The 24,010-nt window shown below is 41.1% G+C and overlaps 1 protein-coding gene across 3 annotated transcripts in view; it reads right to left on the bottom strand.

The window, feature by feature from the left end:
- KLHL29 (kelch like family member 29) overlaps window positions 1-24,010 on the bottom strand; it is a 607,456-nt gene that overhangs the window by 379,729 nt on the left and 203,717 nt on the right. For all 3 annotated transcript variants that reach the window (XM_074991331.1, XM_074991330.1, XM_074991329.1), the window contains one exon: window positions 2,132-2,437. In XM_074991331.1, coding sequence (XP_074847432.1) covers window positions 2,132-2,392 — 261 coding nt within the window. In that variant the 5' untranslated portion in view covers window positions 2,393-2,437. The remainder of the gene's footprint in view (window positions 1-2,131; window positions 2,438-24,010) is intronic.

The following is a 24,010-nucleotide window of genomic DNA, read 5'->3' as shown; positions in this document are numbered from 1 at the left end:
GGTTACTCCTCGTGCAAAGGTGGCTACCTTGCCGTGTTAAAGTGCTACTATCGCAGTGCTTTACAATTTACAATGTAGACAAAACCAGAGGAGAGAATGGGGATTTTTATATATGAAATTGATGGAGACCACACAGGTGACAGGAGATTTCCTGGTAAATATCATCCTATATTATCTACTCACTGCCTTGTTTCTTTCCATTGATCTAGAGATGTCAAAACCATTCTTTCCAACTCCTCCAGGAAACAGTTTTTAATATATGGCCATACAGCACTTAAAATACTGATCTTTCCCTCTCTCCCCCGAGAAGCAACCATTTTACTATAATCGCTCAGCCTCAATGGGCTGCTTAACATCTGCATCCAGGGCTGATCCCCCTCCACCTCCACCCAACAGCTGGAAGCTGAGCAGCACAGAGGCCAAGATAAAACAAACCACTGTGCTGGCTTCAAAACTTGCTTTATAATCTCCAGACAAAACATAACCAAAATGCAGCTATTGTGGTGGACATCTGGGGAAGTCCCATATTCAGGTCCACTGGGAACTTATTGCCAGTTGTCAAATTAAAATAAATGGAAAACACTGTGGACCATTTTAAAAAACATTCATACTGTAAACTTTGGTCCAATATGTCCTTGTGCTCTACTGACCATGTTTTTCTACTGTGTGAAAAAAAATCAACAGGGTATGGTATTACAGTAAAATTTTAGCTTGTTTTTGGCTTACTTTAAATAACTTTATTGTCTTCTTTCCCCCTGTCTGCGTCTGTATTATTTGGCACTTGCATTTATTAACATGAAACCAAGTTGAAAGAAAAATTTAAATATCATAAAAAGAAAAGCAGCATGGCATCTGGCACGATCTGCTACAGCCAGGGATATCTTTATATTTGCCAGAGTTTTCCATCCACCCACCTTTCAGTTTTTCCAATCATTTTTGTATGCAGGCAGGCAACAAACAACTTTTCAATGATAAAAAATTCTACTTTGTAGACTTAAGAAGAGCTACAGTTTAAGAGAGAGCCAAAAGCAAAAATCCCCAGCAACAAACCTCAGTGCCAGCCAGTAGAATACATCAATAAAAAACAAAAACAAAAAACTACTAGTGATTTTATTTATTTGCTGTATAACATTTTCTTGCTTCCTAAAATGTATTCATGTGTAAACCCGGCAGCCTGGTCTCAACTGTGGGTTCTCACTGTTCCCATTACCATGTTACAGATGGCAATGGGAAAAGGCACTCTCGGAGACTTAGGCTATGTCTACACGAGAAGCATCTGTTGACAGAAGTGACTGTAGGAAGAGATCTTCTGGGAAAAACTTCTGTCAACAGATCGTGTTCACACACAAAACAGCAGATTGAAAGAGCAATCTGCTTTGTACACAGAGAAAGGGCAGACTGCCCGGATCCTTTCTTGACAGAATGGCCAACTGGAAGCTCAGCAGAGAGGGCTGCCTGGCAAACCGGAAGCCCTGTCTGTCGACAAAAGGGCCACCAGAGCATCTACACAGCTTTTATGTTGACAGGAAGCTGTCCACAGTCACTATTCCTCAATGTGGAGAGGCACAATGCTGCCAGAGGATGTGCCGGGTTTTGTCGACAGTGTCAACAAAGCACTTTTTGTGTGTAGATGCTCCATGGGTTTTTTCAACAAAAGCCCAGTCTTGTTGGAAAAACCCTCTTGCGTAGATGTAGCCTTATAGAAAAGGGACAAGCAACAGAAGCAAAACCCAAACAAACCCCCCCAGTGCCCTTTGCTCAGTCTGCTCTGTGTCATAAAAATAGACCCATGTAGGAAAGCCATAGCTCTGTCTGGAATACTCCTCAGGTCATTAGACAAAGTTGGTTATTCCCAACACCAAAATGGAGAACTAAGTGCTTCAGAAAAATTAATAAAAGCGTGACACTCATACTGCGATATTTGTCACTGATTGCTCTCTGTTCAGCCATGAAGTGGAGCAGGAGATCAACCATCCCATGAAGGACAGCTTAATAAATGAGCAGCACAGGAGGCAGCCATTGGACTTTTTTCCACAGCACTGCATAAACAAGGGGCTTCTGAAGGGGGCAAGTGGTGCCCTGTCTGTAGTTTCCACAGACTCATCATTACTGAAAACAAGTAAATTCATACCTTGGTAGTTGAAGCCGCAGACGTATTAACCACAAGGCTCGTTATAATGTCACTGTTCACTGTGGTGCAAGCAGCTGTGGCTGGAGTAGGTAGTCGAGAGGGAACAATTGGCAAAGGCAACAGCCCAGGTCTGTTGTTACAGTTGCTGCTTGCTGAACTGTTACAATTATTGCTGTTCACATGATTTCCATTTGAGCTCCATTCTCGGCGATCCCACCCGGTGCGATAATCTCTTTCAAATCGGCTGTGGTGCCGTGACATCTCGGTCGAGTGAGGCTTCTTCTCAAAGGGAACTTGAGAGCTCGCCTGCAATATTAAAAGTAAAGAGGTGGTGTAAAGTAAGCCCAAAGGAGACCTGTTAGTCATTTGGGCCAGTTCCCATCACGTCTACTTTGCACTACAGGTGAATCTGTTTCATTCCCTCAACAATAAAACACTGGGAAAGGGGATTATGTCTGTGGCAATCTTAATTAAAAATTGAATGAAGGAGTAAGGATACAGAGTGAATGAATATTCTTTCTGCCACATGCTCAGTTTCCAGAGACTTGCACAAATTTTCCAAGTTTTCTAGCAGGATCTCAAGAGACAATACACAAAGAACAAAACACCAAGTTACAAGCAATTATCATCTAACTTCTCCAACAGACTTCAAGCAGATTCCCAAAGATGCCCTTTTGAAAATTAAACCTTTCATTGGTCTTGTACCAAAGAAATGTCCAACCAGTCAGCCCCAGTGAGGCAAAGATAAAAATAAAGCTTTTACATTTGTCATTGCTCATATTGCTCACATTTAATTTTACACACAGAGACTCAGAGAGCCATTCTGAAACAATGTCTTCACTAACAACATCTGTCTATTGAAGTTACTGTTGAAAGAGATGTTCTAACAAAACTTCTGTCAACAGATTGCAGCTGCACATAAAAGCGGATCGCTCTTTTGATCCATTCCGTCAACAAAAGGGCCCCTGGAGTGTCTGCATGGCTTTTTTGTCCACAGTTTGTCGACAAAACACATGTTTGTGTAGATGCTACACGAATTTGGTTGACAAAACCCCAGTTGTCTACAAAACTCTCTACCATAGACATAGTCATAGTCATAGGCCAAGGTTACACTACAGTGCTCTGTTGGCAGGCGTCACTGTCAGAAGAGATTTTCTGACAAATCTTCTGTTGACAGAGTGCAGCCACACACAAAAGCCTATCAGGAGAGTGCTCTGCTTTGTCGACAAAACAGGCACCTGGAAGCAAACCAGGCTGCCCACTGTTGTGGATACCCTGTCTTTCAAGATAAGACCCCACCAGAGCATCCACACAGTGTTTTTGTTGACAGAATCTCACAACAGCAGCATTTACCTCAAAGCTTTGAGGCAGAATGCTGCCAGCAAAAGTGATGTTTTGTTGAGATACTGTCAACAAATTCCATTTTGTGTGCGCACGCTCCACAATTTCTGTTGACAAAACTGGGGGTTTTTCTGGCAAAATTTGATAGTATACCTGTAGCCATAGAATTTACATATGGAAGTGACCATTTGGTCATCCAGCCTGACCTTCTGTATATCTTAGCCCACTAAATTTCACCCAGTTACCCCTTTATTAAGCCTACTAGCTGGTGTCTGAGAAAACATATCTTTCACGAAGGCATCCAGACTGCACTGAAGGCCATCAAAATGGAGAGTCCACCACCTCCCTTGATGGTTTGTTGCAGTGCTTAATCACCCTTAATTAAGATAGATATCTGAGCCTTATTTCCAATTTGTGTTTCTGTGGCCATAGCTTCCAGCCATTGGTTCTTTTTACAGCTGAACCACAGAGTCATAAACACCAAAGTTACAAAATGATGGCAGGGCTGGATTTCCAATTAGACACAGCAGGTGCCTTACGTTGCTATAACCATCTGAAAAACAAAGGTCAGCTATACGTGGGGAAGGAAGCCATTGAAGATGAACATAAGAACAGCCGCGCTGGGACAGATCAAAGGCCATCTAGCTCAATATTCTGTCTTCTGACAGTGGCCCAGAGAGAATGAACAGAATCAAGTGATCACTCCCTTGTTACCTATTTCCAGCTTCTGACAAAAAGAGGCTAGAGACACCATTCCTGTGTATCCTGGCTAATAGTCATTGATGGACCTGTTATTCATAAATTTCTCTAGCTCATTTTTCAACCCTTTTATAGTCTTGGACTTCACAGCATCCTCTGGAAAGGAATTCAGCAGTTTAAATGTGTGTTGTGTGAAGTAGTAATTCCATTTGTTTGTTTTAAACCTGATACTTATTAATTTCATTTGATGTCCTCTAGTTCTTGTCTGATGAGGAGTAAATAACTTTTCCTTGTTTATCTTCTCTATAACAAGTCATGATTTTATAGACCCCTGTCATATCTCCCGCTTAGTCATCTCTTTTGCAAGCTGAAAAATGTCATTCTTATAAATCTCTCCTCAGCTATTTCATACCTCTAAACATTTTTGTTGCCCTTTTCAGAGCTTTTTGAATGTCCAAATATCTTTTTGAGATGAGGAAACCACATCTGCATGCAGTATTCAGAATGTGGGCAGACCATGGATTTATAATAGCGGCAATGAGATATTATCTGTCTTATTCTCTTTCTTAATGATTCATAACATTTTGTTAGCTTTTTTGACTTCCGCTGCACGTTGAGTGGATGTTTTCACAGAAATATCTACAATAGTTCCTGTGTGCAGCAAAGCTGTGCATAGGAGTGCAGAATGTGTAAAAATATTGTCTGGTCAGCCACACACCTCATTTGGAACAGGAAATACGCCATCAGGCAACAAGGAGGTAAAAAGCAAATAAGAATACAATACAGTACTATGTTAAATGTAAGCCACTAAGATAATGAAGGGAAAGTTTTTAAAAAATGGTTTTCATGGTAAGGAAACTGTTTCTCTGCTTGTTTCATTTAAATTCAATGATTAAAACAAGCATTTTTTTTCTGTATCATAAAGTTTCAAAGCTCTATTAAGTTAGTTTTCAGTTGTGATCTTCTGAAGAAAACACCATATTGTTTTGTTCAGAGTTACGGACATTTCAAACTAACAAATAACCTCCCTTTGCGAGGTGTATGTAACCTCTGAGGTTCTATGGTATGTCTTTCTGCCAAACAAATGGGCCCTTTAGTAGCCACTATTTCGCCTTGTGAACATATTTATGTATTCTAATCGGGCCATCTTTCAATCTTATTTTGATAACAAACAGATGAAGCTCCTTCCTTCTCTTATTCTTTTACCAGTCTTCCATTCTGTAGGTATGGCCTGCATTCATTTTTCTGGGGGTACAACTTTGCATTTCTCTCTATAATGTTTGAAAGAACACACTTCATCAAGCAATCCTGATCACTCAGTATGACTGTCATGTTCATATAATCGTTTACTGCTTTGCCAGTCTTTGTGTCATACGCAAATTGTACCAACAGCAGGCAAAGTCAGGAGTTCCAGCTTCCCTGTGTTGTGCTGAGATCTAATCCCAGTTCTGAAAAATCTCATGTGGTGAAATTTCAAGGGTTAACTGTGCACTTTGCATCCAGAAGGCATCGCTCCCATACTAGGGTGAAACATTTTTTGAAACGAGGGCGTTTTTCGAAATACCCAGCTGAGCGTCCATGCACAAAATGCATTCTTTCAAAATTAAAATTGAAAGAATTCAGCAATCCTTTCCAAAGCATTCTTACACTCCTGTTTCAGGAAGAGCGCCTTCTTTTGAAAGCTTCTTACAAAAGAATGTGTGTGTAGATGCTCTGCAGGCCCCTTTTTCCCTGAAAAAGTAGTCCACATGGCACCTGATTTTTTGATCACTGGCCATTTCTTTCAAAAGAGTGGGGGTTGTGTGGATGCTCTCTTTTGAAAGAGCAGATCACTCTTTTGATACTTTCTTTTGTATGTGGATGCACTCTTTCAAAAGAAGTTCTTTTGTAAGAGATCTTCTGGAAGGACTTCTTTTAAAAGATTGCTGTAGTGTAGGCATAGCCTAGGTGGGCATGTTCCAAGTTGCCAGCCATACGTAATAGGAGGGAGCTCCACTCAGCCTGGAAGGGAGTGGATATCTGCTGCAGGCTTCTTGTCAGGATGCCGTTAGAATGTCAGACTACAGAAGCTGAAGGGCAGAAACCACAGGGACTCCAGTCAATTGCAGAGGATGAGGGAGAGGGCAGGCTGCTATTCCAGAGGAAATGCAAGATGCGAAAGCCAGGGTAGGAAGTGGCCCAGGGAATGCACTTGTTAAGAGGACAGCCTGAACCTGAAGCCAGGACTGCTGGGTCCATAGGACCCAGGGTTGAGACCTCATGTAGTGGGACTGGCCCCGGTCTCTTACACCTTTTTCTACACCTATTGGCAGGACCCTCTACCCCGAAGACTAGAGCAGCTATGTAGACACCACCACTAGGCCTCAATACCCTGAGGATGAAGGCAGCTTCATAGACTCTGGCTATGAGACCATCCTATGCTTCAGTAATACCCATTCAAATACATTTAGATAGTTCTTCAGGTGGAGGGAAAGTACTTTGTCAGGGATGTGCATGTGCTCTCAGTAAACTTCTTATTCTTGTGTCCTATTCTAACAGAATTTCATGACCCTTCTGACATGCAGGTTATGAGAACGCCTGTCAACGTCTTTGAAATGACACAGGGAAATGACCCACCAACTGATTATAGTGAAAGTTGGAGACACACTGCACCTCAGCAAAGCTACAGTAAATGGAACATCTTTGTCAAAGTAGTAAACTTTTAAAAGCATAAGAGAGGGAGATTTTCTATGAGTAATGACCTCCATGTCACAGAAACCAGTACCAGACATGTAGCTATAAGGCTTAAACAATTTAAGACTTTATAGCAGCTCCTACTCCATGGTCTAAAAACACTTAACATGCTTTGATCAAAAGGAGCACTGTCAACTCCAATTTACAATTTTAAAATGTACTTGTCAAGCTGTCAGAAGCTGAAAGTGCCAACCTCAGGGCAGACTGGCAAGCCACTGGGCACAAACCCCAAATTGGTTGCATGTTATACAATTAGATTTCACCAACAAAGTAACAGGTGCCAACTCCTGAAGTATGACAACAGCCTAACATGGAGTCACAGACAGTCTTCTTGTCACCCAGGCAAGCTCCTCTTTGCGACAGATGGTCCCATATAACAAAATTCACAATAATATCCAGTTTATTCCCAGTCACAAAGGATCAGTCACTTGACCTAGATTTAGAAGGTAAGAACACTCTAAATCTCTCACCACAGACAATGTCTGTAGCCAATCCTATAGTTAGCTAATGAAAGGACTATTAACCAAGGTCTAGTCTACACTAGAATCCCTACGGACAGATGTTCTAGTGCAGATGTTCTATCCCAATAGGAAAGAGTTCTCCTGTCAGCATAATCAATCCACCTCTGAGAGAGGTGGTACGTTATATCTCCTGCCCACACAGCACTGTTCAGACCAGCAGCAAGGTTGGTGTAACTTACATCATTCAGGGGGAGCCTTTTCCCATCCCCGAATGATGTAAGTTATACTGACATAAGTGCAAGTGTGCACAAGACAAGGGACTGAGTTATTTACAAGGCTAAAGGAGGGAAAAACACACACATCCAAGTTACAGTCTTCAGTTCCAAAAAGTAACGGTAACTGTTATGTATATACGCTTTGTATGCCTGTGAGCGGTTCGCACCTGGTGCCGGATGGCCTAGTGGCTAGGCCCCCTGGCTAGGGCCTGTTGGGTGGGTCCTCAGCTCCCACCCAAGTGTCTATGGGTTGAGTTTGGGGTGTGGCCCCGAGAATCTAGTTCCCCCTTTTGGTGGGAGAGGGGTTCCCTGGGGAGCGGCTCCCCGCTCCCCACTCCCCTCAGTACCTGGGGGAGGGTCCTGGGTTGCGCCCTCTGGCAGCTAACCAGGTGGCAGCTCTGGCCTGGGGCCTCCTGCCTCAGAGCCGCCCCCTGCCTCGTCGCTGGTCAGCCCCAAACTGAGCTGGCTTCCCTCCCTTTATACCCCGCCAGGCCTGACATTGGCCACAGGTGAACCGGGGCTGATTGGGCTAACAGGCCTTGTTTAACCCCTGCCTTGCCTGGCCTCCCTCTCACAATGCCCTTTAGTGCAAACCCAAGCCAAGTAGCTGGGGGATCCCTGGCTTATGCTTAGAAATACTGTCCTCCCCAAATTCCAAACAGCACAGTGATAACAATATCCCCTAAAATGTTTAGGGAGGAGCAATCGACAAATTGATTTGACTCATGCCTATGAGCCTCCTTGTATTATGGAGAAGATGACTTGCCTTGTGGTATACTAGTATTTCACATGTGGAAATGGTTCTCTCCTGATTGTGGGCATTTATTGTGTTAGCAAACATTTGCTTAGTTCCCGAGCAAATATTTAAATATTATCTTCTAACGTTGGATACTGATATTACAAATAATGTGCATACCTATGTAACACCGAGACTGCTAGCAAGGGAGAGTGAAGCCTCTGCTCTATAGCCTTAACTGAGAGCTGGTCTGCAGCTCATGCTGTACAGGCACAAGGCCTTATCCCCTGAGATCACAGTTTATTCCCTCCTGCTGATGATCTGAGTGTATCGACGTTACAAGCGCAGACTAAGTGCTAAACACATTCTTTGTAACTCTAACACCGATTTTACCAATAATAACACATGGGCAAACTGGATCAGTTCCCAGCTCTGCATTTGACAGCGTTCAGTGAGGCCCAGCAACCTTGACAAAAGCTGGCCTGTGGCCTGCAAGTATCACAGAACTTTATTATTTTATATCCCTGGAGAAGTCTGTCACTCTGTATTTTTGCCCCTAAATCTGTGCAACTTGTATATGTATCTGGGGACATCTTTGCACACTCTTGTTTTGGAAGGTGATTTGGAATCAAATGGCCTCTATCAGCTGAACTAACAGAGAATCTCCAGAGTTGTATTAGCTTCTGTAGACCAGCCATCTAGAGAGAACCAAACTATGCCTGCATGTACACCCACACACAGATACTATTGCTTGAGCAGAATTGAGATTTCACTCAGCAGCGAGCAGTGGTAAACATGCACGTAAGTCAGCACCTATCAGTTTTTTTCTGCATGATCTAAGACAACATGCACCCAGCAGTTTCATGATCAGATGCTACTGACAGGTAATTACACTGCTAACTAGCAGAGGAAAGGGATGCAAGGAACTCTGGCATTAAGAAGTTTACTTAATACCCCATATCCTGATTATGAGCAAATTCCATCCTCACCACAGCCGCCATTCTTAGAACACACTTTGCGATGGTCTCAATAAAATTTAAGATCAAACACTGGGAACCTCACTGTTTTCTAAGTAAGTCATCAAATGTACATTACTAGTTTAGACACATTACTTTTGGCTGGGGACAAATATTTCTGGCAGCAACATGTGCAAATATGAGACTAGTGAGAGGACTATGTAGTGCATGAGAACACAGTTGACAGTGCTTGCCATTATTTTTTTAAAATTAGAACCCAATACAAAATGGTCCCATAAATATCTGCTAGGTTGAGTGAGGGGAGAAGGAGAAGAAGTTACTCATGAACAGGTTATTGAATTTTGAAATACTTTTATGGACCCATGGTTTACAGATTATTTCCCTCCCCTATTTAGATGGTAAGGCCAGAGTGACATAATGTGCAAACACACCTACACTCATAATTCAACCTTATCCCACTGAAACTTTGAAATGAATACAGCGTAATCATTACATCTCTACATGGTATTTGTCACAGCCCAGTGTAAGAACTCCTGAAAAACTGCACTGAAATGTGATTGCAAATTATTCTCATCAGTAGCAGGGATGGCAGGAACCATTATAGTTAAGGATGTATATGCATTTCCATCCTAACTCAGTTTTCAATTGCTCCAAAGCTTTCTTTTTTCTGGCTAAGTATTTCCAGGCACAGCCTTGTTTCAAAGGACTTCTGTTTTTTTCATTTAAATTTAATGTATACACAAAGATAAACCTTTTGGATGTTCTGAAGTACAAGGATGGGGGGGAAATGAATTAGCCCCATTACATACAAATAACTCCTATAATAAAAAATTACCACTAAAACATGCATATGTGTGTCTTTGCACACATGCGTTTGTATCTAATCATTTATTTCTACATAATATGGACTTGAGGCTGAAGAGGCTCAATGGCAGTAGTCAAACATCCACTGATTGTCCTTCATGTGGTTATACTGCTAGAGTCACTAGGATGCATTAAGAAAGACTACAGCTGGCTGGGGAAGGCAACCTTGGAGGCTCAGGTGCTCTTCTGTGAGATTCTACTTGTCCCAAGAGGAGAAGAGTGAAGTTGAGACAAGAATGTGAAGACCAACTGGTGGCTCAGGCAAGGTTACTAGTGAGATGGATTTTATGTGTTTGTCTACTGGTAGGCATTCACAGACAGAGAACTGTTTGTGTTGGAATGGACTCCACCTGTGTAGAGAAGAAAACAGACTTCTGAGATGGTGACAGGCATAACCAATTAAAAAATCTTTAAACAAGGAAGTCAGGAAAGGTGGTTGGGAGATGTTCATATGATTCCCATGCCTGACTAATATTGAGCGGGAGCAAAATCAGCTATAAGAAGCTACAGGAATGGAGACAAGAACAACAGAGGGTAGAATAACAAGAGGAAAGAAGTGCCCATTTCCCTGACAGTAATCAGTCAGCAATACTAGCAGAAAAATGACTGTGCCTTATCAAGTAAGGAATCTGGAGGAAGCCGGGAAGAAAGGACTCAGATGTCTGTACATGACAGCAAGGGATGCACTGCCTAACAAAATGGAAGGAGAATTGTGGGTGCACTAGTGAAAATGGCTATTATAGGGATAATGGAAATGCGTTAGAACTGCAGCCGTGATTGAAGCATGGGTATTGAAGGGAATGTATTGTTCAAAACAGACCAAAGGAAAGGGAATGGCGATGGCATCGTATATTAATATGAGATAGACCAAAAAAGAATTAGAAGTGAGGGAATAAATAAAACAGTCTGTTTGGCTTGAAATCGTTTTGTTAAAGTCTTCACTGCAACAGATTTTGGAGTCTGTTACAGACACATAGCATTCAGTCTGGATCTGGCCGGAAACCTCTTTAATATTAATATTTGAATGTAATAAACACAATCAGGATTGGTATGATTATAGGAGACTTTCATTTCCCCAGTGTAGATTGGAGGACAAGTGCTACTAATCATGCTGGAGCCCAGAGATTGCTGGATGTGATAGTGAACAGATTTCCTCACTATACAGTTACTGAATCAACAAGAGAGGATGCCGTTGTAGATTTAGTATTGAAACATAGAGATATACATATCTCACAGAGCTGGAAGGGCATTGAGACCAGTCCCCTGTACTCACGGCAAGACTTATCACCATCTCTGGCAGATTTTCCTTTTTTAACTCTAACCTGGTACAGAAGCTTGAAAGGTCCCCTGAAGGATTCAACTCATAAGACTAGGTTTATAAGGCCAATGCTCTCCTCCCTGAGCTACCCCTACTGGTAAACTCTAGGGACCTCATGCTAGAACTGGTTGTGTAGGGCAACCATGGTTTAAAGTAATCAATATTAATTCAGCTTAAACTAAACTGAAGGCTAAGCAAAAATATATCTATAAATAAGGTCCTTAGTTTCAAAATGGCAAACTTTAAAAAATTAAAGGAATTAGTAAGAGAAATGGACTGGACTGAAGAACTTCAAGTATCTGAACGTGGCAGAGGCTTGGAATTAATTTAAATCAAAATTGCAGAAATGATCTCAACCTTGCATCTCAATCAAGGGGCAAAAATTACAGGGAAAGGTTGCAAAGCAAACTGGATAAACAAGTGTCTCAAAGAGGTTATTAAGAGAAAGCAGAAGGCCTGAAAAGAATGGAAGAAGGGATGGCAGCTTTGAAAGCTACCCTTTGGATGTCAGTGTGGAGAAGAAAGTAAGAACACCAAAAGCCAAGCAGAGTTAGACCTCACAAAGGAAATTAAAATCAATGGTAAGGGGTTCTTTAGCCCTATAAATGAAAAGAAAAGAAGGCAAGAAGTGGTATCACCAAACACTGACTATGCCTTAAGGATGGGGACTGCTCCAGCTGGGCCAAAGTGTTTCTGCCCAAAGCAGTCCTGGGCTGCAGCAGATGGAGCCTAGCTCCAGCTATGCTGGAGCACTCCCCCGCACCCATAGCTACACTGCAGACTGAGATGCTCCAGCTGTGCCAGAGTATCCCCAGTCCCTGGCACTCTGCAAGCAAGGGAGCTCCAGCCTGGTCAGAGCAGACCCCATCAGTGGCCTCCCCAGCCACCCCCACACCTGTTTAACCAGTTAACTAGTTAAGCAGTTAACCAATTAAACAGGATTTAACATGCCTCCTATGGGTGGAGTTTACAGATATTTTATCCCAACATCTAAATGAAGACTTCACCTCAGCTTTTAATGTGGGCAATAAGAAGTTTGGGGGCAATAACAAGATAGCTAATGAGAATGAAGACAGGGAAACAGAAATCATATCAGAGATAGAAGCCAAACTCAAAAAGCTTAATGGGACCAAACTTAGGAGCCCTAATAACCTCTATCCAACAACATTAAAGGAAATGGCATATGAAATTGAAAGCCCAATACAAAGGACTTCTAAAGAATCTATAAAAATTGGGAGTCGTACACCATGACTGGAGAGCTGCAAATATAATACCCATATTTTAAAAAGGGGAAAGAGATTCTGGAAGTAACAATCCCACTATTTTGACCTTTATTATGCCTAAAAACAAATCTTGAAAGAGAGAAATTAAAGACATGGAGGCAAACTAATTGGGATAAAATACAACATGGTTTTACAAATGGTAGCTCATGCCAGACCATCCTGATCTCACTCTTTGAGAAGATAACTGATCTTTTAGACAAAGGAAAAACAGTAGATCTAATCTGCCTAGATTTCAGAAAGGCATCTGATACAGTCCCACTAGAAATTATTCATTAAACTAGAGAAGAAGGGGATTAATATAAAAACTGAAACGTGGATAAGGAACTGGTTGAAGGGGAAACATTCAGAAACATTTGCTGTAAACTGGGTAAACACTTACTGTTCCTCAGCCATGCCCTTCTAATAAGATAGCCCAACCTACACCTTGGGGCGGCTTTTCTCTACTTTCCACATTCATCTAGCCTAAGTCTGCTTAAAATGCCTCTCCAGAAAAAAAAGGCTTACAGCCAGTCTAGAGCTACAGAATGAGATTTCTTAGACTATTAGAGATTCAGCTTCATTAAATGACTTCAAAACTAAAGGTCAACCTTTTAATTTAAATTTGTCCTGGATAAGCCTCTGTTTCTAAATTTAATTTAAAAAAAAAGAGTAAAATGAGAGAAATATGATATGCCATTTGCATGAAAGCCTGGAGGCATTTACCGAACTGGTTATTTGGTTATTAGGGGGAATGGAAGAAACTAAAAGAGAAATGAAACATTCAAATAAACAGCTAAACAGAGTCATTAATTGTCAGCCTGGGTAAACAGAAACACATATAAAAGATCTTATTAGAAAACTTCACAATCAGTAAAGGATATGCATAGCATAAGTATTTTATGAGATACACACAAAACCAGGGATGACGAGGAGAGAGACTTGATGTAATCATCTCAAACATGAAGAACTGTAACTGATAAGAAGAAAATGTTGAAGTACTTATGCTTGAATGACTTCAGATATACGCTGGAGGGAAAATGTTAGTGGATGCAGTTTTATCACAGCATACCAATACAGCAGCCTTTTCCTTAGGCACCCGCCTAACCACACAACGTTCACATATCTGACACATAATGGTCTTCCATCTTTAAGTGCAGTTCTATAGGTCTGCTAGGTCAGGTCAAATTTGAGACATCTATTTTCCTGTGTGGTGGTAGGGGTTTTTTATTGCGGGGAGGGGGGTGAGCTGCAAGCATTGGGAGCTGATTAATTCTGAAAAAGTGCAAAAATAAACAAAATTATGTATTCATGCTCACCAGTATTTATACATTCTGAAGAATTTCTTACTTGTACAGAATCATTGTTCTAGACTAACATGGATCCAACTAATCCATTTTCACATTTTTCCTTAACTTACCTATTTACTTTGGACCATTTCAGTGAAAGACTTCGTTAGACTAAGTCAGAAGGAATCTAATTCAGATTCTGTAAAGCTGAATTTACAATCAGCTGTGTAGAATTATAAAAACTAGGAACATTTGTGGGGCAAGGAAACATCTTTTTTATCAAGCAATGTCTACTTTTCTCAACCCCTGATTTAGGCTTGTAAATAGAGTAAACAAGTATATATAGCTTCTGTAAATTCCAAGGCAAGGAAGACAGACTTGAACCACATTAGTAAGATCTTTAAAAACAAAACAACAAAACAAAAACACCAGTAAGTGATAAAAGAGCAGACAATCAAAGAGAGTACCTAGGGTTTAATATTTCTAACTATATCCTTCATGGGACAATGTGATGGGATTTATTGTTGCTATTTTGTTTTTATGAATCAGAGCACCAGCATGACAGCACCTTCTTGAGGAATAGACTTCATTATGCAAGAATGACACAGCAGCTTTGGCTGTTCAGGTTGTAAAGATTATGTGAAAGCAAAGACGTATTATTCTAACATACTTAAAAGGGATATGGAGATTTCTGTGGAGATAAGAAAAGAGATAAGGCCCCAAGAACATTTAAGGCAATAAAAACAACCACCCCATCAATGATACCCAACCTTGTGAGTTTGGCTTCATTCCAAGAAGACGTTACTTCCTAATACAGCAATTCAAATATGCAGGCTTTGCTTAATGTTTTCTTACAAAACAAATTAGAATTTTAAAGTGAAATTTATTTTCAAATATGATACTTCTCCACATTTTATCCGTTGTTTTTAGAGGAAAATTCCTAAGCAGTTTTGGAAGGCGGGGGGGTTAAATAACATGCCCAGGCATTTTGTGTTCTTGTATTCAAGAATCATGAGGTAATCCTTCTTCTGGAAATCAGAAGCCACTTGCACTCTCCCTCCCCATTCACTCTACAGGAAAAAGGATATAAAAAGAACCTGCACAGGGTTCTTGTTTGTCTCCTTTTCTTTCTCCCTCCAGCTATGTTTACACTAACCAGGAATATTGACAGCTGCTACACAATTTTATGTACGCCAATTGTGTGCCTAAAAATCAAGTTTGCAGCCGTTGACATTGGTCCCTGTCTTCACTGCAGAATGTCGATGGCAGTGTTTCTCTCGCCAACATTCTTTAATCCTTGCGACTCGCAAGGAGTTCTGGGTTGGATATTGGTCCCAGAACGGGCCATTTTGCGCATGCACAGAATGGTGCCCTGGAAGACTGAACCTAAGTGTTCGATCTTCCACGGCTACTGTAGACCTAGCATCCATTGCAGCCGCTTCAGTGCCGTAGCCAGCTCCAACTAGCCTTTCAGTAAAAACTCCATCTTCTCCTCCTCCCTCCAGATTTTCACACTAATTTCCAGTTGCCCTTTCTTGCAGCCTCAGGTGTATATTTCCAAATGAAAACCCACCAAAATGTGTACACCCTGTAGAGCTAGCACTCCAAAAATCTTGCCAGCCTTGGTTTGTAGAGAGCAGGGAAGGCCAGGCGAGGGTAGACACAAAAAACACTTATATAGGACTTTGTGCTTGCAAAACCCTGCACGGAATATTAACTACATCAGTTAAGTAGCAAGAAAAGCAAGCAAAAGAAAATCAAATATAAAAATGATACAAAAGGCCACTTTATGGCAGGCCTTGTGCATGGAAGAGCCACATGGTGGGATCAGAACTCAGACTCTCCAACATAGCGGCTGGCTGAACGTCAATTGGCAGCATTTGAAACACTGTTGATTCCATTAGTAGTCTCTCTAGAGTGGAAAAGTTGAGAGGCTGGTTGAAGGGGTGTGATAAACGAATGCCTCCTATGAGGTCTGGTGTGAAGAGGCCACAGCTACTGAGTTTTGGGTTGAGACCTGTGTGATACCTTAATACAAATTTAATTAGATTGGTTGCATATTTACAAATAATTTCCACACCCTCAGTCACCTCCAGTCATCACCAATTCTTTCCTGCCCCTGTCCCCCATGCTGTTGCTTTCAGGTCAAGCCCCATTATTTAGTTGGCTCCCCCAGCCCATGCTGTACTATAGTGTTACACTGTTTCTTTAAAATTAGTGATGTGTAACTCATCAGACAGCTCCTATGAACTCTCACATAATGCAAGCCCAATCCGGGTATGTACGCTCAGAAGGTCTGGACGAGATGCCATTTTATTATGTATCTATAATAAAAAGAATCACAGAATCATAGGGCTGGAAATCTTCAGGAGGTCATCATATCCAACCCCTTGCTCAAGGCAGGATCAATCCCAACTAAATTATCCAAGTCAGAGCTTTATCAAACCCAGAATAAAAATCCTCTAGGGAGTTGTGGTTTAAACTATATATTGTCAGTCTCATTCTGGTTGCCTTGCTGAGCAGTCTCACCAGGAAGATACTGTGTTTGTGAAGGCCATGGTGGATAGATAAATACTGCAAACGGGTGCCCAGGGACAAGAAGCTTCAATACAGAGACCAGATGGAACCACGCAGAAGACAAACGGTACTCAGACACAGAGCGTACACAAAGTGGCACTGAAAGTAAAGTTATTAAACTAAAAAACTAGAAAACCCAGGATTGCAATCCATCTCCATCTTTACCTTTACCTGGTTATCCTACTGATAATTGGAGGAGATGGGAACAATGTTTCCACATCTATACAAGAGCCTCAGGAACAAGTAAAGAAGAGGACATAAAAGAAGCAATTTTATTGCATGTAGTGAGAGAACAGAGGTTCTAGACATTTATGACACATTCTCCCAGCAGGAAATGGAAATAGCTCCTCATACTTTGGACAAGGTCTTAACAATGCTTTGGAACTACTGGAACTGTTGTTTGAATGGTACCCATTTTGGTATGACCGACAACAAGAAGAAGAATGTTTAGAAAAGTTCATCACAGAGCTGAGGCAAAATACAAGAAACTGTAGGTTTAGAAATACTAAAGATGATATCAACAGAGACAAAATTATATTCAGCATCACTGGCAAAGGACCAACGGTAAGGTTGTTGAGAGACCCTCACTGGGCCTTGCAAAAGGCAACAGCCATTTGCAGAGCCTCACAAGATCTCCTAATAGAGATCACGTCTGAGCCACACACTTACATGGGCATAAAAGATCTTACACAGCAGAGTATTGAGAGTAGCTTGGGCAGGGCAGAGGTGAGGCTTGGACTTCCCATGGCTGGGGAGGAGGCATACAGGTCACAATCTGATTGGCTGTGGTAGCTGAGAGCTCTAATCAGAGCCAGACAGCATGGAGTAGTACCCTCCCCTGCATGAGTTACAGAGAGGTCAATGACTGGTGTTTTGACCTAGTGCATGGGCTCCTGCTCCCAGTCTCAGGTTCTGCTCTACTCTGTAGAGATCACAAACCCCCTCTCTTTTAGCGTCCTGTGTCAAGGATTCATATTTCGGTAGGCCTGGGTGCTAATTTGGAGGGCCATAGGCATACCCCTGCTCAGCATCCCCTCAAAGAATATTTTCACCCCACTTGTGGAAGGGTTAAATAAAATAATCCTGATAGCCAGAGATGGTCCCTAGGCTGACAGTTGCTCTTCCCTGGCTCACAGAGAGGAAGAGCATAGTCTGAGGTAAGACATAGCCACCCAGAGGCTTGAGTCATGTGTCACATGTGGAAAAATAAATCACTCGTGTGTGTGTGAGAGAGAGAGAGAGAGAGAGAGAGAGAAGAGCAACCAACCAAAAGAGAAAGCCACAAGTCTATGGTGGGCTCTTCTTGCTACAGGACTGCTTGCTACAATCTCTTCTGGCTACAGGACTGCTTGCTTAGTTTTGCGAAGATACAGACTAACACGGCTATCTTTTTGAGACTGTCTTGTAGATACAGTTTCACAAGGTAACAGCAAACACATAGAACCTTGGCAATCTATATTGAATATAAGGGCTGTATGAATAAAGTTCAAACTTGAGATTGAGACCAAGGCTGTTTTATCAATTCCACTTTGAAAACAATGGCAGGTCCTATTCAGAGAAAGCAGTACTGTGTTACACTTAGAGGATATGGTGGTTCCAGAATGGATTCTGAAAAAGAAGTCACCCCAACAGTAACTACAGGCAAAAGTAAGTGTCTTCAGCTTTTTTTCAACAAGGCATCTACACCACCACTCTGATGCAGAGAAGTTTGCACACAGTTAACCTAATATGCAGGATGTGACTGATAGCCTTACAAAACTGCTCAAGCCTTCGGAATACTACCCCTTCCTACTTCCGCATGTGGGAACTAATGATATGGCCAAGAATGACCTTGAGCGGGTTACTGCAGATTATGTGGCACTGGGAAGAAGGATGTAAAAAGCTTGCTCACCCTGGTATTATTAATAAGATAGAAAATTTCATAGTGCTATCATATAAATCTCTGATATGCCCACACCTTGAATACTGCATTTAGTCCTTAGTCACCCCATCTTCAAAATGACATAATTGGAAAATGAATAGAGAAGGGTAACAAAAAGTTAGGGTTATGAAATAGCTTTCACATGACAGACTGGGACTGGACTGTTCAGATTTTACAAAAGAAGTAATTAAGTGGGAGATAGGTAAATGAAATCATGAATGGTATGGAGAAATGGAATGAATATGGAAGTGCTTTACCCCTTAAGATAACACATGAACCAATGGTCACCCAATGAAATTAAGAGCAAATAGACATCTTTAAGACAAACAAAAGTACTTTTTTGTACCATGCACAGTCTGCCTGTGGAACACGTCGTCACAGGTATTATAAATGCTAAAAGCTTAAAAAGAATTAGGTAAGTTCATGGAGGATAGGTCCATCAATAGCTATTACTCAACATGGTCAGGAACACAATGGTCTGTTTCCCTAAATTAATTGATTTGGCATTCGAGGTGCCAAACTGATATGGAAATTTCATCACAAAATCAATTTCTGGGGCGATGGGCAAAATAAAACAAAAACAACAAAAACCCCTCATGATTTTGAAGCCAGGCACATGATTGTTTGGATCTATATCACAACTTCTGAGCTTTTGTGGCTGGTAATTCTGGTTTATAAAATAATGGTAACTTAGCAACATGGATCATATGCAAAATTCTTTCCTCTTGCTTTCCCTTTATAGTTGTAGCTTTGTATATTTTGGTTTCAGTGGTTAAAAGCATTGCATTCAATAGTAGTGCCAATTTAAGTCTCATGATCAAATTATAGTTGTCACAGAAAGCACATTGCTTAGATTACATAGCCTGTTTTGTTTATTATGTACTTAAATCCTTTTAAGAGAAAAGGGGAAGAGAAGCCACATACACATATTCACACATAAAGGCTACGTCTACACGTGAAGCCAACATCGAAATAGGCTATTTCGATGAATAACGTCTACACATCCTCCAGGGCTGGCAACGTCGATGTTCAACTTCGACGTTGCGCGGCACAACATCGAAATAGGCACTGCGAGGGAACGTCTACACGCCAAAGTAGCACACATCGAAATAAGGGTGCCAGGCACAGCTGCAGACAGGGTCACAGGGCGGACTCAACAGCAAGCCGCTCCCTTAAAGGGCCCCTCCCAGACACAGTTGCACTAAACAACACAAGATACACAGAGCTGACAACTGGTTGCAGACCCTGTGCCTGCAGCATGGATCCCCAGCTGCCGCAGCAGCAGCCAGAAGCCCTGGGCTAAGGGCTGCTGCCCACGGTGACCATAGAGCCCCGCAGGGGCTGGAGAGAGAGCATCTCTCAACCCCCCAGCTGATGGCCGCCATGGAGGACCCCACAATTTCGACGTTGCGGGACGCGGATCGTCTACACGGTCCCTACTTCGACGTTGAACGTCGAAGTAGGGCGCTATTCCGATCCCCTCATGAGGTTAGCGACTTCGACGTCTCGCCGCCTAACGTCGAAGTTAACTTCGAAATAGCGCCCAACGCTTGTAGCCGCGACGGGCGCTATTTCGAAGTTAGTGCCGCTACTTTGAAGTAGCGTGCACGTGTAGACACAGCTAAAGAGAGTCAATTAACTTTGAAAATTAACACCTCGTTGAGGTGAGTGGCACCAAAAAGGATTGTGAATTACCTCATCTGGGGCTGATGCTGTGGCTTTTTGGCTGCAAGAGTTTTCTGATAAATCTGGTCAATGGGAAGATTCCATTCGGCTGGCTACCCCAACACAACAGTGAGAGATACGTATTAAACATTTATTAAACACTGAAAGGTTAGAGTTCACAGAATATTTCAGTAACAGTTATGAAGAAATATTACATGGGCTCCCATTATCATGGTATTTAAATGTCTCAGAATATATAACACATTTTTCCCACCCAGCACCACTGTGGAATAAGGAAGTGCTGTAATCCACATTTGACAGATGGGGAGCTGAGCTGCACAAAGACTAACTGACTTACCCAGGGTCACCAAGGAATTCTGTGGAAAGGCAGAGAATTGGTCCTGGGTTTCTAAAGCCCTAGGATAATGCCAGAGGTGGAAAAAGTATCCAAAAGGTTACATGAGTAAAACTACCACTGCTGGGCGGGTACTTACGTACAAATCACCAGAGTCCCTCTGGAAAACTACTTGAGTAAAAGTACTTGCGCATATGCACATGCCACACCTTGATTGTACTCAAGTACCCATAAAGTGAAAGCAGCTGTACTTTTACTCAAGTAACTTTTTGGGTACTTTTGCCACCTCTGGATAATGCCTTAAACACTGGACTATCTTTCTCTTTATCGAGATCTTCTGAGCCCTAGACTACCACTCTATCTCACTTGATCATCCTTTTCCTCTATGCACTCGACACTCCTTTTCCACCGTTCTCTGGCCCTTAATTGTATGAAAGATTTTTCAGCATGCTTCCATGAGACACTTGCTCCCGCTTGTAGGAGGTATAAGTATCTTTTCACTATCTGAACTGTTGGGATTGTTCTTGTTACATGTTCCACTCCTGGCGCACACCATTTTGCAGCTGGTTGGAAACACTATTACCACAGATGTATGCAGTCACAGATCATTACCTTTTCAATGAACTATATATAAAATTAACCTATTTTATTTTTAGCTAGTCTAATAAAAACTTGTTACTTACAACTTCTTTTGTTCTGAAAGCCAGCACCTCAAGAATGACAGTGACAGCACCCACTCTCCTAAGGAGTGAACACTAGAATCCCAAAACCAAAATTAACCGTTTCTCTGCTGACTCAGAGAATGCTGTAATGATTGTTAAAAGTAATCACTGATGTGTTGCTCTATGGTCCTTTCTTAGTCTTCTTATTTTACATTGCAGTCATTTATTGTACTATTTTCTTAAATATCCACATTGTGTACCCGGATTCCTACTGATCTAAAAAGAAATCTGCCAGCTACATTTTCAGATTTCGGTCCCTAAATGTAGGCTTTTAAATCCATATTTGGACATCTTAAAAAACGGGTCTGATTTTCAAAAGTGATAAAGACATATAGTGCCTGTTGACTTCAGTGGAACTTGTGAATGTTCAGCACTTCTAAAAAAAATCAAACTAAAAATTAATCATACATATAAATTTTGGAGTTGAAGTTTAAGCTCAGGTCTGAAAATCTGGCTAAAATGTTGACCCAGCACAGGAATAATTCATTTTATGTTCAACCAATATTGGTATGTCATCTTTGGGTGACCTTGTAAACACATTGACATACATGTACCAATGGCCTACTCATGTTGAGTCTGCACTCAATTACTTTTTCATGTTTGCCACATAAATAGTCCTACAAGATGTTTTTTCTCCTCCTCCTGTCTTTATTTCATGAGGGTTATGAGGGTCTTTATTTCATGAAATAAAGTTAATGTGAAAAAAAAAAAAAAAAAAAAAAGGAAGAGATACCCAGCATTCTGATAGTTTTCCCTATGGGGCTAATTTTGCTAGTGATTTGCCCTATTCTTACTGGTAAATCACTGAACATGCTAATGAAAAATTAAATGATATTGGAAAAATTGAAGTTGGCAATATAACATTAGCATAAAATGAAAGGAAAGAAACACATGGGTACTGATGTAAACGAAAAGCTCAATGTATAGGATATGGAATTCATCTGAGTATGTAGCTCATTAATTTTTACTCAGGGACTAACTTGATTTACAGCATAACCATTTTAACTCACTTTAAATGTGGTGCTTGGGTGAGATACCATCAGAATGGTGCATTACCTTCCTCACAGGCTAAGAGTAACATATAGATATATGGAATATAAGCTCACTATATACCTCAGCAATCTCACCTAAGGAATTGATTCCTCAGTCTCCCATCAGCTCACTTCATGGGTTTTGCTCCTGATTGGTCAATTACTCCAAATCAAGCAAAATTAAATGTGGTATTTTTGTGATGTGGAATGATGCTTGCCAGTGACCAAAGTGAAACTAATAAATTAATTTCACTTACAGACTCGAACAGAACTCAAAAATTCAAGTTTCAGAGAAAAAAAGACTGCAGCTGTTTTACCTATTTGTTGCCCAAGCGCTCTTACAATTTACTGTCTTTAATTCAATTTTTATTCACAGAGTGTTTAGGGAAACAATATTAGGAAACAGGAAGAGCGTATGACCCTATCAGCGTGTGACTTGTACAGAATTTAAAACTTTTTGAGAGGTTCTCTTGTTCTATGAAATATATAATATTTGCCCTGTCGGTTGCAAATTTATCCAGTAGATGTCAACACCAGCAAAAAATATGTTTGAAATCAACCTTAACAGCAACAACAGTCGCTTCAATTTACAGGAGTGTATCAGAGGGACGTATAATCTTAGAAGGCATCAAATCTCTGTTAGTTTCTACTGTCCTCCTGCAGCATCTTTTGCATCTTGAAAACCATCTCATGATAACCATAACTGGGATTTTTGATTCATTTCCTTTTGCTTTCAAGAAAAAAAAACAATACCCAGCTTATTGCACAATGGAAAAACATTGTAAATGCTCACTTTAATGTTTTCAGTGGAGATAAGAAGTGGAATGTGGGGAGGGGAAATGTGTTCATTTCAAAGCAATTACTGCATGCAGGATTCTCACAGTTACTAAATAAATTCTGAAAATGCCTGTTATCTTTTAATCTTTAACTGCATGTTTAAGCTATGCAATTATTTTATGGATTTTGCTCAAGCAGCTCCTCAGCCTGCAGGAGTGACCTGAGAGTCCCATCCTGACCTCAGGTCAACAGATGTTTGTGTCTCTTCTTTTTAAATATACTGAGGACAATTCCATTCTAAGCCTTTTAGCATTGTTAACATTCAAGCTACTCAATCTGCTGCCAAGTTTTAACCATGCCAAAAACACGGTCATTTCTACTGACATTTGAAAATCTAGCATTGAGACTTGACTGTTTGAACAACTTGTGTGTAGAAACTGAAGTATAGCTTTGTTTCTTTTTTTCTTTAATTTTAGATGAACCTTGTGTTTCTATTCTTCTGTGTTCGTATCTGGCTACCTAGTTTGCAGCAGTCACGTGCTTCTGATACATTATGATTTTGTATTATTGCCAGTTAGTCATTTTAGTTATATACTTTGGAGGTGGAGAAAGAGGTGGGAATCTACAGATCATCTTACTGTCTGGTTGTTCTCCCTCTTCCCAGATTTCCAAATAAAAATAATGTAAGGAAAATGAGCTACATATATAAATGCCTTGTGAAGGACTAAGTTAGAAACATTAACACAAACAATGGAATGGCATGAGTGATACTAACTTCTAAAGCAGTTCATCTTCACAGTGGGATAAAAAGTGACCTAAGTTCAGAAAGCATTAGGATGTTGATGGGGACATATAACTCCTGCCACTCTTAAAAGGAGC

Source organism: Carettochelys insculpta, chromosome 3 (assembly GCF_033958435.1).
Source record: "Carettochelys insculpta isolate YL-2023 chromosome 3, ASM3395843v1, whole genome shotgun sequence".
NCBI classification, from domain to species: domain Eukaryota; kingdom Metazoa; phylum Chordata; order Testudines; family Carettochelyidae; genus Carettochelys; species Carettochelys insculpta.
The sequence above is the reverse complement of the archived record's forward strand: the minus strand, read 5'-3'. Positions and strand labels throughout refer to the sequence as shown.